The sequence below is a fragment of the Epinephelus moara genome, chromosome 18, assembly GCF_006386435.1.
Source record: "Epinephelus moara isolate mb chromosome 18, YSFRI_EMoa_1.0, whole genome shotgun sequence".
Classification (NCBI taxonomy): Eukaryota; Metazoa; Chordata; class Actinopteri; order Perciformes; family Serranidae; genus Epinephelus; species Epinephelus moara.
Window position 1 is genome coordinate 14,396,597 of NC_065523.1, and position 18,906 is coordinate 14,415,502.

Sequence of the window (18,906 nt, forward strand, 5' to 3'; positions counted from 1 at the left end):
TTTCAGAGGGAAATAATGTACTGTGCACTTCATTACATTTATCTGACAGCTTTAGGTAGGGGAGACAGGGGTTGGTTGTCACAGTGCTTATTGCAGCCACATTTGAGGGTGCTGTCATTTTGTAGGACACACACAAAACATAGAGGTGAGGACATACTGTGTATTTTTATGGGTCAGAGTATTTTTGTAATATTTGTTTTGTTTTTGTATTAAAATCTTTCAGGTTATCAGTCATTTAAAAATTGAACACTTATTAAAAAGTCAAAGGAAATAGACTAAACTATTTCATAGTCTTATTCTTACTTATTATAAGTCTTTATTCTTTACAGTTGAGTGACTCTAACAAATCACAGTTTCCCCTTGGGGATCAATAAAGCATTTCTGATTCTGATTTAATCAATGGTACCAACCAAACAGTACAATATGAACAAATAAAAAGTAAACCAATAATAATCCAACAGAAGTTAAAGTTCTATTTATTTGTATTTTCTTACAGAAACTCAATCTGAAAGTATTTCATGATGAATAAAACAAGTGTTAGTTTAAAAAAACTAGGTTATTGTACTCTAAAATTAATCTAGTTTCCAAAGAGACACCATACTGTTAAAAATGTCTGTACATTATGACATCACTGGAGCATCCCGTCGGTACACAGCAGCAGGTAGTCCCTCACAGAGCTGGGAATGTCCAGTTTACTGACCACTGGGAAACATCGGGCTCCGAGGCACAGGCGTAAAGCACATCGACAGAGATGCTGCAGAGAGCGAGGCTGACCGCTCTGCTGACGCACCAAGTCGAAGAACGACTGGTGCTCCTGAGGCAGCAAAAGGACAAACAAAAACCACTTTAGAGAACTGGATGGTTTAAAAAAGAAGAGAAGATGTGATTTACAGTCTGCTCACCTCATATATCTCATTGGACAGAGAGTCCATCCACTCACAGGGAGGGATGGATATGTATGAGTTCAGCATGACCTCCAGAGTGGCGGGAGACAGGACACACTGCTTCAGCATCTGTAGAGGACAGAGAGATTCATATCATCACACTCCACATTTTCTTGAGAGAATTTTAAAACACTATTGAGTCAAACTACTTGTAATAGAGGAAATATTATAGGGGTTGTCTGCCTAACCTTATATCAACAGCACTATATGTGCCAGAACATTTTTATGCTTGGTATTTTGATATTTTTTGGACTCATTGATTTATTGTTTTCACTATTTTAACACTTAGTATTTCATTAAAATATTGATTTGATATTTTGTGAAATGTTCGACAATTTACGTCATATTTCCTTAAAAGTAATTGGCAGAGGTGGGACCAAGTCATTGCTTTGTAAGTTTTCAAGTTAAGACTGACAAGTTCCAAGTCAAGTTTGGAGTTTTAAACTTTGCGTTTCAAGTTCCAAACAACTCATAGGCTAATGCGCTCTTTACAAAATGTAATGCCATTTAAACAACAGAGAAGTATGTTAAATTTATAAAAATCATGAATGGCTTAAAAAATGTGTTTATTTGTTACAACAAGTTTGTTAAAAAGTTACTTATCTAGCTATTAGCTAATCATTAGCTTGCTAACTATGCTAATATTGTGCAACTTCAAATGTTGAACAAAGCTGGATGTTGTTGTGTCTCCGTCTGTAATTTTTTATGCGCATTTTGTTGACCACCATGTAGTTTCTGTATGCAAATTTTGGTATCATTTTTTCCAGCTGACACTCAGTAACCTAACGTTAGCTCTTCATGGCTCTGGATGCTGTTGGATCGTTAAAGCAAAGTGGATATGGAGAATAGTGTCGACTCGCTGGGAATAATTAGCATTAACATTAGCTGATTCAGGAAATGAAGGGAAATAGCTGATTTATGGCACACTTTTTGAATAGCATACTTTTTAATCTGTGGTCTTTGGGGGAAGTTGTCAAGTATGTCAAGTCAAAAAGCTCAAGTCCAAGTGAAGTCACTAGTCATTAGTGTTAAAGTCCAAGTCAGGTTAAAAGTCTTTTTTGATTTTATCATGTCTAAGGTCATCAAATTTGTGACCAGAGAGTCTGGATCAAGTCCAAGTTGTGTGACTCGAGTCCACACTTTTGGTAACTGTTGTGTTGCCCTTGTCTTCATTACTAGAGATCTCGAGCAATATATTACAGTTTGGGGGCAATTTTTGCAGTTTCTTTTTTTCCTGTTTGTATTTATATTCTACAGATTTGGACATTTATTTTTTTATCAGTTAATGGTTGAATTTGGCTTTTGATTGGTTGTCACAACCTGTGGCCTCAGGATAAAGATATTCTTATGTCACATTGTGAATTGTAGAATGTGATGAATTCAGTAATTTCTTTGGCCATTTACTCAGCTGTCGACCGGTTGTGCATTAGAACTAAACTAATTTTCCATGTGTCAGTATCACATTCTCTCAGTGTGGTTGTTTTATCTAACCTTTGGGGAAACAGGCTGAGCTCCATGATTCAGAAGTGACTGTGCTATTGCTTCCGGTTGCTGGTCCGGGTAATCTTCAACCACCTTCAGGAGCAAGCAGAAAACTGTTTATCCTACTGCATGAGCTTAAAAAGTAAAAACATCTATTTGATTCATTAGATTCTAAACGTCACATGTTAGCTGTTTCACATAACTCTAACCCTGAATTCCACCCAGCCCTGATGAGTTACCTGTATCAGATAGTCCATTGGTGTGTATCCTGCACAGTTGGCAACGTCTGACTTGGCTCCATGCTGAAGGAGGACGTCTACAATCCTTGGGCTGCAGTTTGCACAGGCATTGTGCAGGGGGGTGTGCTGCTTCCTGCCAGCAGTTCTGGGATCAGCTCCTGCACCCAGCAGCCTTTGAACCACACGTAAATAGCGGCCAGCCTCAGAGGGCTTCTCGGCGCCTGAGCAGGCAGCGTTCAGAGGGGTCTCCCCTTCTTGATTTGTGGCTAACACATCTGCTCCGTGGCTGAGGAGGAGCTCCACATGCTCCTCAAGGCCTCGCCGGGCGGCCACGTGCAGAGGTGTGACTCTCGACTCCTTCATCCTCACACTGACTTCTGCACCTCCTTCTATTAGCAGCTCAGCACACCTGGAACAAAAGGCACACATCTGTATCTACATCATGAAAACATCCAGTCCTTTCTCTCTAACATTAAAGTTAAAGATCTTTTGATTTGGAAAAATTCTCATTTTGTCTTATTATAAGAAAATTAGGTTTCCAAATTAGACTTTTATGACCACATAAGGAGGAAATTTAAAGATGAACATTTTTGCAGTATAAGAGAAGATTAACTTGAAGCTTCAGTTCCTCAGTGGTGAAACTGGGCCTGATAGAGATTATTGATATTAATATATAGTAGTTGTCAGCTCCTCTATCTCTCACTGGAATGACTGGGCGGAGGTGCAGAGGTGAAGAGGAGCACTGCCATCTTCAGCCAGCATATCAGGATCTGCTCCATGAGAAAGCAGCAGCTGGACACAGACAGCATGACCGCCCATACAAGCATCATGGAGGGCCGTTTTTCCTCCAGGGTCGGCGTTCACCTCGGCCCCTCGAAACAGCAGTTCCTCCACACATCCTGCGTGTCCTCTGCTGGCAGCCAGACGTAACGCTGAAGACTGCTTCACCTTGGAGCTCAGCGTCCACATGCCTGACAGAGGAACAGAAAGGCTGTGAGAAAGAGTGTAAAATGTTGCATGAGGTTATAAGTAAGAGGTTTCATACCCATCTCTGGAGCCCACACCATTTCCTCATGCACCGTCTCCATCAGGGCGTTGACCATCCCAGGATCCTTCAGCACCGCATACACTCCTTTCATGTCCCCGCACATGAAGGTGTTGTGGATGGCTGTGTCTCTGCACCGGACCTGAGCTGGAGGGGCCCGGACCTCTTGGAGCCGCTGTTGCCTGGGAGGAGGCCTGGGGGCCCGGGGCAGCGGGGCCCTGGTCATGGCTCTCCTGTGAGCCAAAGCTCTCCGAGCATCCTCCCACTCCTGAAGCTCCTGCTCCAGTCTCAGAGAGCGCAGTGAGGTAGCAGTGAACGGAAATGATTCCTTTGACATGGCACCTTAAAGAGAGCCCACCAGGAAGTTCAGAAAGTTCTACAAATAAGATGGGTTAGAGGATAGGTTTTATTATGGTCCTGTAGGTCCACACATTAAAGGGACAGTTCACCCCAAAATCAAATATCCATTATTTTTCCAAGTTGCAAAGTGTTGGAGATATCGGCTATAGAGATGTCTACCTTCTCTCATATAATGGAAGTAGATGGCACTCGATTTGTACTGCCCAATCCCATTTCCTATTTTTACCCCCACATCTTGTCGTCAGGTGTCCCTTTGCCCAACAGCAATGTCTCTTTCCAGAAATCACAACCCAGTTACTCGAGATAATCCACAGACTTTGTTGGAAGCAGTTTCATGTAGGAACTATTTTCTTTCTACTGAACTACACCTGCCAACTGTATCACCCACAAAAGGAAGCATCTACACACCGCTCTCCCGGGTTAAAGTCGGTCGGTGTTTGCTGGACCCATCCACGACAACTCCCACCCGCCCCTCTCAGATTTTGCCGGTTAAACTATAACGGTGACCAGCCATGTATCATGCCAACGTGAAAGGACGGGTTTCTCTGACAGTGTCTGACGCCCCAAGCCAATGCCCAAGTGCTGGATTTTGAGGATTTCGGAGTGAGACCAGGTTGATGTGAAACTGTTTCCAACAAGGTCTATCGATTATCCTGCATAACCTGGTCATGATTTCTGCAAAGAGACATTGCTGTTGAGGTTTTTTTTTACATGTTTTTTCTTTGTTCGTTTGTTTGTTTTGTTTTGTTTTTGGCCGCTTTGAGCACCACAAGCCAAGTGCCAACTCGTACCATTAAATTGGAGACAAGGCAGACATCTCTATGGCTGACATCTCCAACACTCTGCAACTCACACCAAAGCAATCCAGACAGATGAACACGATCTTGAGCTCTAAAGCACTGGTCAAAGAAATGTGAACCCACAGCTTCTACTTACCCTTCACTGGAGCTGTAGTGAGTCACAAAGGTCCACGCAGAAGTCAAGTAAAAACGTTCATGATTTAAACCAGCCTTGTTTCCCTTTTAGGTCAAATATTTCAACTCAAATTAAATGCCCTTCCTTTATGGACACCTTTATGGAGTCACACGCTTGTTGCTCACATACAACTTCAGCACAAGTTATTATTAGATCAGAATGCAAGCTGACACTTGTATTACCCAAAATAGCCACCAGATGGCAGTATTGATCCTGGATGTATACCCCAGAAAGTGTGACTCTAAACCAAAGAACCAACAAATGTCAAGATGTACATCCCAATCCAGCTGTTATTGCAGGTCAAATGAGGAAATAGCTTTGCGAGATCATTCTTAATGTGATGTACTGTTGAAATCATTTGCATCATTTTAGGATAATCTGGATGTAAAATGTCATTTTTAACCTTTGTTAAACAGGATCTGTAGAAATAAAGATATCTAAGTGTTGCATCTTACAACGGAAAGTCAAGTACCTGTCCTGGGCCATGTGGTGTCTGCAGAGGTGTTGACCAGCTACCCAGTTTAGAGTGCTGCAGTGGCCCAGTGGAACAGCCAGAAGATGTGAAGGAAATGAAATTATTGCTTGGCTTTGGTATGTCACAGGTGTGATGGGTCTGCTGGGTGTCCGCTCAGTTTTGATGGTGATATGGTTTGTTGTGGCACATATCGGTGGTGGAAAGTACCTACTCAACTACAGTTTTGAGGTACTTGTGCTTTGGCTAACTTGCACATCTGTGAAGGCACCATGAATGCTGAAAGGTACATTCAGGTTTTGGAGCAACATATGCTGCCATCCAGACATCTTTTTCAGGAACATCCATGCTTATTCCTGCAAGACAATGAGACACATTCTGCACGTGTTACAGCTTGGCTTTGTAGTAAAAGAGTGTAGGTACTAGACTGACCTGCCTGCAGTCTAGACCTGATTCCTGTTGAAAATGTGTGGTGCATTATAAAGTGCAAAATATGGCAATGGAGACCTCAGACTGTCTGGCAACTGAAGTCGTATATCAAGCGAGAATAGGAGACAATTTCACTTTCAAAACTGCAGGAATTAGTGTTCGCAGTTCTCACATGCTAATGGAGTGTTGATGAAAAAAAAAAAAGTGATGTAACACAGTGGTAAACATGCTCCTGTACCAACTTTTTTGGAACTTGTTGCAACCATCAACTTCATAAAGAGTGTATATTCATAAAAATATAATGTTTACTAGGTTGAACATTAAATAGCCTATCTTGTCTTTGGACTGTGTTTAATTGAATGGAGGTCAAAGTAGCATCCTGTTTTTATTCACGCTTTACACGGGGTCCCGACTTTATTGGAAATGGGGGTTGTGTATATTGTCAGTGTTGGGCAAATTACTCTCAAAGTGTAATATTATATATTACTAGTTACCTTCATTTGAAAGTAATCAGTTAATTTACCACATTACTCTCTGAGTAGAGTATTAAGTTACTTATCGCACTAATTTTGCGATACTTTTTGCAAAATAACCTCAGAAGAACGACATTTCAAATAGATGAGGGTCATGTTGTTTCACAGCGGGTAATCAAAAGTCTGATAATTATGAGATATGGATTCATATTTGTGGGCCCATGATATGAAACATCACAAAGAAATATCAAGATTAAGTGTTAAGTGACACAGATTTGGTTAGGAAAAACGATAAAAAGCAATGCCAATAAGGCATAATATATAATAATAAGGCAAGAGTACTCATGGATGTAGTACTAGCCATTTCTCAATACTCAAGTTCAGCAGTTCGGACTTGTGGACTTGGCAAGTTCGGACTTGGCAAGTCCGCGCGAGAGTCCGGACTTCCCAAGAACGGGAATATACCTACTATATTTCGCCAAACATAGATGTCCCGTGATAATACTAGTCCCGTGCGAATCTGCATCTCAGTGACTGGGGGGTATTTAAGTTGTTGTTGTTTTTATTGCGCGCCTTTTTTCTACTTCTTTCCCGGTTGAATTATGGAGGCTGCGGTGGAAATTATGAATGACAGTTTTGACAGCATTTTAGGTGCAAATGCAGGAGTCTCATCATCTCGGTACACAGTATGGAGACCCATTCGCAGAAACAGCAAGTTTAGATCCATCAGGAGAGCGAAATTTCGGAAGATATTGAGATGGATGACATGCGTAGCAGCATGCGGTAAGGAACACTTTTCTGTCTTTCAACAGGCTTAATACAAACGCCCTGACGGCCCGTTACCCGACAACAACAGCTTTGACATCATATCCGGGCCGTAATGTCAGTAAATTTGAGTAAAATACAGACTTCGCTTATCCCGTGCGAATGCACCGCAAGAAACACAGACATAGGGGGGTAATTTACAAATAACCAGACGTCCCCAGGTAATACTAATCCCGTGCGAATAGGGCTTAAGACTCACTAAAACACAGTTTCAGATTTGTGAAACTTATTCTATTTGTAAAAACCAAACAAAGGACAATTTCACTGACCAGTCTACTGCTAAACCACATTAGGCCAAGTCCAGATTAAAAACCACTATACTTACACTTGTCAAATTTGAACTAGATAACAATGAGACTCCAGAAACTCATTAAAACACAGTTTAACATTTGTGAAACCTTTATTCTTTTGGGGAAAACTGAAAAAAAGGCGATTTCACTGCTTTTGTCCCCACCCAGACCACATTAAACAGATTTGACAATGTATTCTTAAGAGATATTGTGTGATCGTATTTCAAAAGGTAAAAATAAGTCTAAGTATAGTGTTATTTGATCTGGACCTGGTCTAATGTGGTTGATGGAGAAATATCGGCAAAATCACCCTTCTTCTGTTTTCATAAGCAAAATAAAGGTTTCATGATTCTGAAACTGTGTTTTAAGGCTTTTGCTATGATATGTAACACTCTTTAATAAGTGTAAGTGGTGCAAAAACGGAGAATGAACCATTAATAATGTCTTTCACTTAACTGGGAATCGGAAGCTACAAATCAGAGGCTAACTTTAGTGTTGCTGTGCTGGCTAAACTTTCCTCCTTTGAACTTAAATACACTTATTATTGCTTTGCTGCCGATTAGCAGCATATCAAACATGTCCTATGCTGCATTTAGGTTTTGTCAGTAAAATGAAATAAAAGGGAAAGTTACTCATGCTTCTGGTTTCATGGCTTATTGCTAGATGACTACTGTTGTTGCAAGCTTGTTCCACACGGTAATTGGAAATTAACTGCAACTTTTCCATTATTATTGTGCTACATATTTGTAATGGTCTGTTGACAAACTAGAAATTAGGTGCTGATTTTAGTTAGCTATACAGTATTTCTTGTATAGCCTTACGTAGACCATTAATATTATATTTATATCACAGTGCCAGCAATGATGGCTTTGCGGCTGTGTGGCCAACAGTATGGCTTCTCACTCCCTGGGAGACATCATGGTGTCAGAAATCCAGATATCTCAGACTATAAATTATGGTCAAGAGACTGAAACTAACAGTTTTTCTTTATAGGTTCAACATATGGCCAAGGTGCACCAGCTTCTTTCCCCTCGTCTCAACCTCAACCCTGTCATCTTCATCAGGAGTGGAAAGGAAGATGAAAAAGGACAAAATGACGAAATGAAGCAATGCAAGAAAAACTAAGAAATAAAGAATTAAAGTTATATATATATATAGAGAGAGAGAGAGAGAGAGTAAGCTGTCAGTAAAGCATATCAACCATATGCATTGTGTTTTATCGTGCTATATTTGTATTTATTTCCTGGAATGAAAGGAGAGCGTGCACAGAGCTGGAAAAAGGTGTAATGCCGGACGAACAGAATTGCCAGGGAGAAGACCTTCAGCATTTTAATGACTTCAAAATTGTCAACGTGTTTACACCAAAACACAAGTGAGTCACATCTAGGGTGGGTGAATTCTTCCGGCAAGCAGAGTCAGGAAGCAATAAACGAGTGTCCAGTAATGTAATGCTGGTGAGGTGAGCGACAGCTGAGACGGTCTTCAGAAGCCAACAGTACCCATGACAACATGTCACCTGACCTTTGTTCCGAAGTAAACGCACAGATGTACCCTGTAGTTGTATAGGCTACCTGCTAGAGATATAAAGGAATAATGTAGATTGCCTGTTTGTTTGTAATTAGGTCATTTTGAAATAAAATCATATCTGATTTATTACTTGCTGCAGAAGTCATCACTCCATCGTCTCTCTGATTTTTCAGTTTTATTGTCATACTGTACCCTGTAATAATAGAATAAGTACCCTGTAATTAAAAAGACCTACTGTAGCCTATAAGTTCTCTGTAAATTCCCCCCAAACATCCATATTATTGATCAGCAGGTCGCACATACCCTGTTATGATAGAATAGGTACCTAAGTAGTTAAAAAAACCTATAATATAAATTCTCTGTAAATTCATGAATTGTTAGCCCCTTATTCCATAACTTAACATCTTATTCCCCTGTACCTACATATATGTATTGGTACGTACTACACTGGTACAATGTTAGTACAACAGATTACACCGTAACTACCCGATAGTTACGGTGTAAATTGCGGGCTGTAATCTAAAGCGTTACCGAATTATGAATTAATTCTGAAACATATTGCTAAACATTAGCTTATATTTAGGTTAGTTTGTACGGAGGCGTTTTGCATTCACTTGACAAATAAAAAAAACCCTGTTTTTCTGAGTATTTTTTTCTGTTTTTCTGAGTAATTTATTTATTTTTCTGTTTTTCAGGGTATTTTTTTCTGTTTGTTTTTTTTTTTGTGGTAATTTTTTTCTGTTTTTCATGGTAATTTTTTTTCCTGAACGAGGAGACGAGATACTTCAAAATCTCGCGAGAAGCTCCCACCTGGCACCTGCAAGTGACCGGTGCCTGCGTAAAGTCGACAAACTAATAACAACACCATCTATATGACTTAACAAGCAGGTCATGTTTGCTTCCATTATATCGAGCTCTCAAGAAAGGAATGAAAGCATCTGTTGTATCGAGCTCTCAAGAAAGGAATGAAAGCATCTGTTGTTCTATTGCTCTCTTAACTTAATAATAAAAATACTCAGAAAAACAGAAAAAATTACCCCAAAAAACAAAAAAAATACCATGAAAAACAGAAACAAAATTAATGCGAAAAACAGAAAAAAATTACACCGAAAAACAGAAAAATAAAAAAAATTACTCAGAAAAACAGAAAAAATTACTCAATAAAACAGATTTTTCTTTATTTGTCAGGTGAATGCAATACACTTCCGTAAGTTTGTGCGATGATGTTTCAAGATTCATGTAACGTGATCAATGGGAATCTTAGGTTATGGTTAGCTAGCTATGGTTAACACCATGCCATGACCATAAAAAGCTCCACCTACTATGTCTCATCATATTTTAAAGGGAGTGAGAAAGGCCACTGATTTAAATTGCAGGCAAGGAAAGACAATGCTGTTTTATATCAATAGGCTGCTGTCTTTTTCTTTTTTTCACCCCTTATTCCTGTCACTGTCCCATAGCAACAGTATTCTCATGACTTGTCCTGCTCTCTCTGTCTCTGTTCATCATGAGACCCCAGCGGTCCCTTCACCCTCGCTAGGAGGCCACTGCTACGGGAGTTTAGGCTTTGCACCTGGGACAGGTGGTGAGAGTCCGCTCCCTCCCACGCAAACCCAAAAACAGGGCTAACTGAAGCATTGCACAGGGTTAATAGGGGATTTGACCACAGAACCAAGCCTTTTCAGTGTCCAAGTGAGTTTGTTGGGACTGTTAAACAGCTCAGTATCGAATGTTAGCCGCTAAATATTTTAAATGGTGCTCAGATCAGTTTAACGCTAAGCCCACAGTGATATTCAATATCTTGTTGTAATTTGTACTGTTTGCATAACATTTTCTATTTCATCTTATTTTTAAGCAAACGTCACTAAAATATTTGATAAAATACCTAAAATCAGTAGAATGATGTGAGATTTTTTTCAGAATTTTGTCACCAACACTTTAAATAAGGCCTTCTGTTATGTCATATAAGCAAACCACTGTACCTATCAGCTGTACGCTGGTAAACAAACCACTGTACCTATCAACTGTACGCTGGTAAACAAACCACTGTACCTATCAACTGTATGCTGGTAAACAAACCACTGTACCTATCAGCTAAACACTTGTGACAATTAAATACGCAACACGATGCATTTAGAACTTTAGAAAGATTGCATCCTCCCCCCTCATCTGCCTCACAATGGTTTGGTCTGTGTCTGCATACACCAGCACATAGCAGCACTCGGCAGGACCGACTGTGGATCAGTGGGAGTGTGTCAGAGTAGAGGAAACTGAGCTCCAGTAAGTAACTACTTTTCAAAAGTGCATTTAAAACAAGAGACATGTTGAACACCTTTATTTACTTCTACTTTTCAACAGAATAAAAAAACGTTACCAGTGGTAACCAGACAGCGTTTTGTTAACTTCTTTGCCCTGCGGTTGAATCATCTCAGTTTCAATTTTTCAATTTTTAGGTGCTTTATTAATAAATGTCAAAGGTGAATCAATACATGATATTTACAGTTACAGTAGATAATAGCTAAAAAGACATTTTAAAAGCATATATATCTTTTTCATTTAAATTACTTTTTCCCCCAATTTACATTTTTAGTAATACAACGTTAAACTTTAAAGCAGGCACAAAGATCGAGGTACAAATACAAGTGTACAAGATTGTTAAATTACATCACACACTAACTCTCTAATAAAACATTTTGAGTTTTCCACAATATAATAAGTTCATCACAGCTGTGTTACCATTTTACATCTTTACCGGTTTCTTTTGGGTCCATATCACCATACAATATATCATCAACATCAGGACTCCTGTGCAAGTCTATAAGCCATGTGTTAACAATTCCCCACAAATGGACAGGCCCAAAAGAGATGATGATGATGAGATTACAGATTCATCCACATGACAGTTTGATCTAGGACACACTGGGCTTCTGGTGCATCTCCTTCTGTACAGAAGGGCTCTGGTCTGGAGGCAGCCATGAACCGCCTTCCAGGCCAGATCTTTTTGACTGTTAAAAAGTGATATATGCAGTTTACATTTTTCCAGATCTGGGTACATTTTGTTTCTACAAAACTTCCCACTGGAACAAGGCTTAAGGAATGGGTAGAAAGTCATTTCTCAATGTTTTTTCTGTTGATACCTCCTGATTGAGACTGTTCCAATTTTGCAGATTTGAAGTGTCAAAAGTTTTTCATACAAGGCTGGCCTCATCTCTGCATGGGGGGTTTCAAGAGGGATCCTTCTACCCATTCCAGCCAAAATCCCATGACCCACCCAAAGTCTTGCAAAATGACACCATAGACTGGCATTATCACTCAACACAGCATTGACAATTGGAAGAAGAAACAAAGCATCAAGTTTGGCACAGAAGTCAGATACTGCCTTTCCTCCTTTGTTCAGAGGCTTGTACATTATTTCTCTTTTTAGCAATTCCTGTTGGGAACCCCATATAAATTGGAACATTGTTCTTCTCAGGGAGGTGAGGAAGAAGCTGGGGACCAGTAAGGTGGCTGCAAGAAAGGTGAGGGAGGCCAGGACCTCTGCCTTCAGGACCAGGGTCTTCCCTGTGATGGTGAGATCTCTTTGTTCCCAGCTGTGCAGTTTCCCTTTTATTCTGGGGAGCCTTTGTTCCCAATTTACCATTTCCATCTCCCTCCCTGTCTCAATCCCTAGTAGTTTTATTCTGTCTGTTTTTCCCCCAGGCCAAGATCCAATTTACCCTCCCACCAATTCAGATATAAAATCTCACTCTTGGCCCTGTTTAGTTTAGCTCTAGAGGCACGAGAGAAGAGATCGCACCATCTGAGACTATTTAAAAAAGATTTGTTATCACAGCATAAAATAGTCAAATGTACAGTGACACTTTGGCTTCCCTCCCTCCACTCCCAGGAACAAGCAGGCCGTAGATAGAGGGATCCTGTTTGATAGCACAAGTAAGAGGCTCCATTGCAAGAATAAACTAAATGACAGATAGAGGGCAACCTTGTTGAACCCCACCCTGTACCTTAAAGGGAGCAGTGTAAGTGCCATTCACAATAACCTTACTAAAACAGTTAACATACAATAAATTGATCCAGGCCCTCAGCTGAGGACCAAAACCAAATACAATAAATTGATCCAGGCCCTCAGCTGAGGACCAAAACCAAAACCAGTGTCGTTTTGTTAACTTCTTTACCCCGCGGTTGAATCATCTGTGTGAATGCAGCAGTCATACAAACAGCATATTTAAATTGTCCTTAGGGTGAACTTGCGACACATAACGAAGGGCGGTCCTACCAAGTAGAGTCACGGTGTGGTATTGAATTTCCTCTTCAGTTCATGTTGTCAGTGCTACTTCAAGTCTTCCTCTGAGTTTCTCTGAGTTAGCTTAATAAAAACATGAACTGAAGGCAGCTGCTGTTTTCAGAAGCAGCTTCTCCCCACTGCCCGTAGAGCATGATGGGAAACTCTCTGCTCTCCACTAATCTAACGATGTTTAATACAAACTTTTCTTTATGTTTAACTAACTGAAGGATTATTATGCTATTTAATACAAAGCACTGTGATGACTTTGTTGTCTAAAATAGTTAAACTGAGTATGAAAACATCAGAATCAGTTTTAAAGCTCATCAAGTGTAATCTATAAACTTTTAGCCCCTAAACTCCCAGAAACAACACTGAGGACATGAACTTGATGTCCACTGTGTAGCTGCCGTACATAAATGAAGACATTGAATTAAGACCCCTCACTTAATATTAGTCTGTACAATATTAGTCAGTCTGTCCCCCAGAAAATTTTCAATTAAGTAGATGCCATTTCCTGTATTCTAGTGCATTTTAACACCATATTAGCACCAGATAATCCAAACTGGTTCTGTGAGATATAGTTCTGGCTCAATATAGATCAAAAAAGGGCCCAACATAAAAGTCATTGCAACAGTAATGTTTTTACCACCAAAGAGGGCAGTTTATCATGTTTTAACCACCCAAGAAGGCAGTTTAGTGTGTTTTGCCAACCAGGAGGGCACTAGCATGCGTTTTTACCACCCAGGAGGGCAGTTTATCATGTTTTAACCAGACAAGAAGGCAATTTAATGTGTTTTTGGGCTCCAAAGAGGGCACTTTAGTGTGCGTTTTGGCTCCCAGGAGGGCATTTTGGCTGCCAAGAGGGCACTTTAGCGTGCGTTTTGGCTGCCAGTAGGGCATTTTGGCTGCCAAGAGGGCAGTTTAGTACACGTTTTGGCTCCCAGGAGGGCATTTTGGCTGCCAAGAGGGCACTTTAGCGTGCCTTTTGGCTCCCAGGAGGGCACTTTAGCGCGCGTTTTGGCTCCCAGGAGAGCATTTTGGCTGCCAAGAGGGCACTTTAGCGTACGTTTTGGCTCCCAGGAGGGCATTTTGGCTGCCAAGAGGGCACTTTAGCACACGTTTTGGCGCCCAGGAGGGCACTTTAGCGTGCGTTTTGGCTCCCAAGAGGGCACTTTAGCGTGTGTTTTGGCTCCCAGGAGGGCATTTTAGCGCGCTTTTTGGCTCCCAAGAGGGCACTTTAGCATGCGTTTTTCAACAATTGGGCCACGAGGGGGGGCGACCGCCCTGTGCACACCACTGGTAATGAGACCACCAACATCAACACATTCATACATTAACTTAGAGGGGCTGAGAATGAAGACCAAAGTGTTCTCTGGTCTGTAGTCAGAATTTTTTCCCCACACAATAAACATAAGAAACAGAAATGTGCAAAACACATAGTTGTATGTCCTTGTTTTGTGCTTAATCTGTACTGTACGCATATTATTGGCTTTTGAAAGGTGTAGTTATTTCTACCATTATAAATTAACAATAGTCCTAACTGTACTAGTCAATCTCATGAGTTGTACTGGCAAAGCACCCACTTGAACCCACGTCCGTTAAGTCCGTCTTGCTCTGTATAACAACAGCAGCGCTGTGACGTGGAATCACTGTTTTGTGGCGCAGTTCAGCACATACACCCATCAACCAAAACATTAAAACCACTGACAGGTGACGTAAATAACATTGATTATCTTGTTACAGTGCAATGTTCTGCTGGGAGACCTTGGATCCTGGCATTCATGTGGATGCTACTTGACATGCTCCACCCACCCCACCACCGTTGCAGACCAAGTAAACCCCCTCATGGCAAAGGCACTGGTCGATGGCAGTGGCCCCCCAGTAGGACAATGCACCATGCCACACCAAAGAAACTGCTCAGGAATAGCCCGAAGGACATGACAAAGAGCTTGAGGCCTTGACCTGACCTCTAAATTACCCAGATCCAAATGTGATTGAGCATCCTTGGGACATGCTGGTATGTCATCTTGCAACCCACAGGACTCGAAGGATCTGCTGTGAAGACTCTGGTGCCAGACACTACGGGGCATCCCCAGACTTCCTTTGTCCATACCTTGACATGTCAGAGCTATGTCCAATCCGTAGAAGCCTCACTGTGGATGGGCAGAATGTCTGGGGTATTGGTATGTCCCACAGATGCTCAGTCGAACTGAGAACTGGGGAATTTGCAGGCCAAGTCAATACCTGGAGCTCTTTGTCACGTTCCTCGGGCCATTCCTGACCGTTTTTTTTACGGAGTGGCATGGCGCATTGTCTTGCCCGGGGGGCCTCTGCCATCAGGAAGTGTTGTTTGGGGTGGCTGTGGCTCAGAGGTAACGCGGGTCGTCCACCAATCAGAAGATCAGTGGTTCGATCGCCGGCTCCTCCAGTCTGCATGTCAAAGGGCGAGGTACTGAACCCCAAATTGCTCCCGATGATGATTCCATCGGTGTGTGAGTGTGTTAAAAAGTAGTAGCAGGTGGCACTAAAAAGCTTTAAAAGCTTATCAAGTATCATTTGTAAGCTTTTAACCTCTAAGCTCCCAGAAACAACTTAACAGTTCACAGAAGATAGAAATGGAGTCGAGGGAGCCATCAGTTTTGGCTGTGAACATGAATTCCAGTGTGATGTTGTGGTTCTCCTCCACCTGATAGGAGGTCTGTGTCACCTTTACTACAAATGGTCCTGTTGAGGAGACAGAATGGGAAAGTGAGCAGCAGACAAACTGACAACTTTAAACTCCATCTACAGATGTTTCTGTGGAGAGTTTCATGATGATCTCAGAGCTGCAGAGGCTCATCACGACAACTGGTTTAATCAAATGCAGGCTGGACAAAGCTGGTCAAGTGGAACACTAGTTCACAGATACTACAATAAATTATTAAAAAAATAATTGAAGCATAAGGATCCTCTTGATTTTAAAAAGTAGTTTCTAGGCTCAAAGCATTCTACAGATGTGTCACTGACAGATTTTAAATGCAAATCGCAAAATCTGTTTGTGGAACTGAAAGTGTATTAAGTTTATAGTGTTTTTGGATAATAGAGTGAAGGTGTAGACTAACCACAGAGACAGGAGGTCAGGTTACTTTGCAAAAGCTCACTTAAAACAAGAGATAATTTTCTATATTTACTACTTGGTCAGGCGCAGTCATTTCCTGGCAACATTATTGTGATGTCAAGACTCCAGGGAGTTACTGTGCCCAACCAAGGCATAGTCTGGCCCACACCCCCCCATAAAATCCAACAAGACATTTCTACACTTCTGTTTTTGTATCACTTAAACATTTTGTACAGATTACCTTTGGACAGCTGGGCTAGCTGTTTCCGTGTTTCTGTACCTTTATATTTATTGTACAGACATGAGTAGTTTGAATCTCCTCACCTCATTCTTCGCAGAAAAATGTATTTCCCAAAACCATTCCTTTAATATGACTAGTACTTGTGGTGAGATGTAAAAAATGTCACAACAACAAAAAACACAGTTCTTATTTTCGACAGGAACTGGTGTCTGTGGCTAACGGCTCAGCTGTTCACCCATGGGTGCCCAGCAAACCTGCCTCACCAGCCACGACTCCACAGGCCAAAAAGAGACCGTGTTCTCCTCAGACAGAAACTTCGTCTAAGAAGTTAAAAGCTGATGAGGAGCCAGCCAAAGGCACCTGCTCTCAGTCCTCTGCAGGTGTCGCACCAGGTGACTCACTCAGTCAGAGTCCATCTCAAGGTGACATATCAAGAGGCACCAAGAGACCGCACACTCCTGAGCCCGAGACACCGAATGTAAAAGCCAAAATTGACCTGGTGAGCAAAACTATCTCTGTACATGTTCTGTTAAGTTGACATGCACTATGAAACAGTTTGTTCAAGATAAATTAACAGTCCCACTGTGTACTTGTCTTACTGTCGCTTCTCTCTCAGTCTCCACCCCCTGTCGAGCTGTCAAGGGTGAATCTTGACCCCATTAAGCCTGCTCCAACTGTGAAACGAGCCATCAAACTCCAACTGATCAGGTACAGCACAGTATTAGGAATAGACTCTTCTCTTTAGTCCTTCCAGCTGCACGCACTTCTTCTCTTCTTTACTTTGTCATGTGCCCCATATGATCGACATCCTCACACACAGCACTCCTGCAGAGACTCATAGAAGGCCTCCTGAGAGGTTGTCTGATAGAGCTGGATCTGTGTTGTATGTTTTCGCCACAAGAGGGCAATGAAGCCTTTCTGCTGGCCTCTTCCTCAACCATAGCAAAGGAATGAGCACACAGACACAACGTGCAAAGTTTCCTCACATCGCATCTTTACCTTCTGTAATCTTTTCAGAAATGGTTGATTCTTGCATTTTCCACCTTAATGTGTTGATTTGCAGAGCAGATGATAGTAGTGACATGCTGAGTAATAATGTTGCAATGCATTTCGGAGGATGATCTATCAAGCTGTCTGGGCCTTCAAAGAGGGAGGACAGACATTGCGAGACAAGAGGGTATTGATATGAAAGTGTTGTCTCCTTCACGGGTGACATCAGAGGATGCCCAATAGATGTTATGTTGCTCTGAGTGGTCTGACCAGTGTGGTGGAGGAGAGGTGTCATGGCGGACAGACTCGCTGGGGTGTGTGTCGGTGTCAGTCTTTACTGAAAGGAATTTGGTATACTGCAGCTGGAAAAGGCTTCCTACTGTCACGATTTTTGGAGGAGTCTCTATTTGACTCTGCTGGTGGCTGATCGTGCAACCTTCTTGTATCTCATACAGCAGGTGTAACTGATTCAGCTCTTGACCAAGATGGAAAACAACATCCTTACCCTCCATCACCAACTACCTTTTTTTTTCTTTCATTTTCTTTTTATTGTTAACTTTTCATTGTTTTTCTGGGCAGACACTATATAGTCTGAACCCAGCATTTTTATATTTTCTCCTAACTCACTGCAAATTAGTTCATTTAAAATGAATGAACCAATATCAGTTTGGCTGCATTCCCTTGATTGCACAAGAAAAAAAACAAAGTAAAACAGAGGTTTTTGTTTTTGCAAAAACTCGTCAATGCACTTTAAAATCTTGTAGACTGTCTAAATACAATGATAAACACTGCAATGTAACGGTGGTCAGGGGTTGATTTAAGGAGCGATGTCAGGAGATGTCAGCCTTCTCTGATGGAAATCTTGACACAATTCATCCCCCTTTTAAATAAAGCTTCAAAGACATGATACTTCACCCTGCAGGCTTTGAATTCGGGTTGCCAGATTTATGTTTTGGTCGATTTAGGACACACATATGCAGATCTGATGGAACCTTAGCGGTGATTAAAGTTTAAGAAATTATTTTTCTCTGCTTATCTTATATGGAAACTCGGTTAGTCTCTTGCAGGTTCTGATGACAGTGTCTCCTGGACTTCTATGTTACTGAACTGTACCTGACAGCAAGGTGGCCTCTAAACAGTGCTTGTGCCTCGCCCACAAAGTATCCAGGAAGATGTAAGAAAACAGGAGGACCTGGGCAACAGTCTGTCAATATTGACCAATGTGATAGAGTGAA

General features: G+C 41.4%; 1 protein-coding gene across 2 annotated transcripts; it reads right to left on the reverse strand.

Annotated features, from left to right (window-relative positions):
• Nucleotides 1-416: 416 nt before the first annotated feature.
• asb16 (ankyrin repeat and SOCS box containing 16) lies at nucleotides 417-5,171 on the reverse strand. 2 transcript variants are annotated; one of them, XM_050068600.1, is made up of 7 exons: nucleotides 5,007-5,171; nucleotides 3,711-4,052; nucleotides 3,369-3,636; nucleotides 2,666-3,074; nucleotides 2,436-2,519; nucleotides 903-1,013; nucleotides 417-814 (listed from the first exon to the last, which is right to left on the reverse strand). In XM_050068600.1, the coding sequence occupies exons 2-7, from the start codon at nucleotides 4,045-4,047 to the stop codon at nucleotides 629-631; spliced, it is 1,395 nt and encodes a 464-aa protein (XP_049924557.1). In that variant the 5' UTR covers nucleotides 4,048-4,052; nucleotides 5,007-5,171; the 3' UTR covers nucleotides 417-628. The 2 variants fall into 2 exon arrangements, with proteins under 2 accessions (XP_049924557.1, XP_049924556.1); XM_050068599.1 differs by having other exon boundaries at nucleotides 3,711-4,086.
• Between the last annotated feature and the right edge of the window lie 13,735 nt (nucleotides 5,172-18,906).

What these genes read in the sequence shown, in the direction of transcription:
- asb16 (XM_050068600.1), bottom strand. Translation starts at nt 4,047, where the DNA reads ATGTCAAAGGAATCATTTCCGTTCACTGCTACCTCACTGCGCTCTCTG. An exon ending in ACCTCCGCCCAGTCATTCCA is followed by an intron (nt 3,075 to 3,368) that starts GTGAGAGATAGA and finishes CTTTTGTTCCAG; the next exon opens with GTGTGCTGAGCTGCTAATAG. An exon ending in CAATGGACTATCTGATACAG is followed by an intron (nt 2,520 to 2,665) that starts GTAACTCATCAG and finishes TTGCTCCTGAAG; the next exon opens with GTGGTTGAAGATTACCCGGA.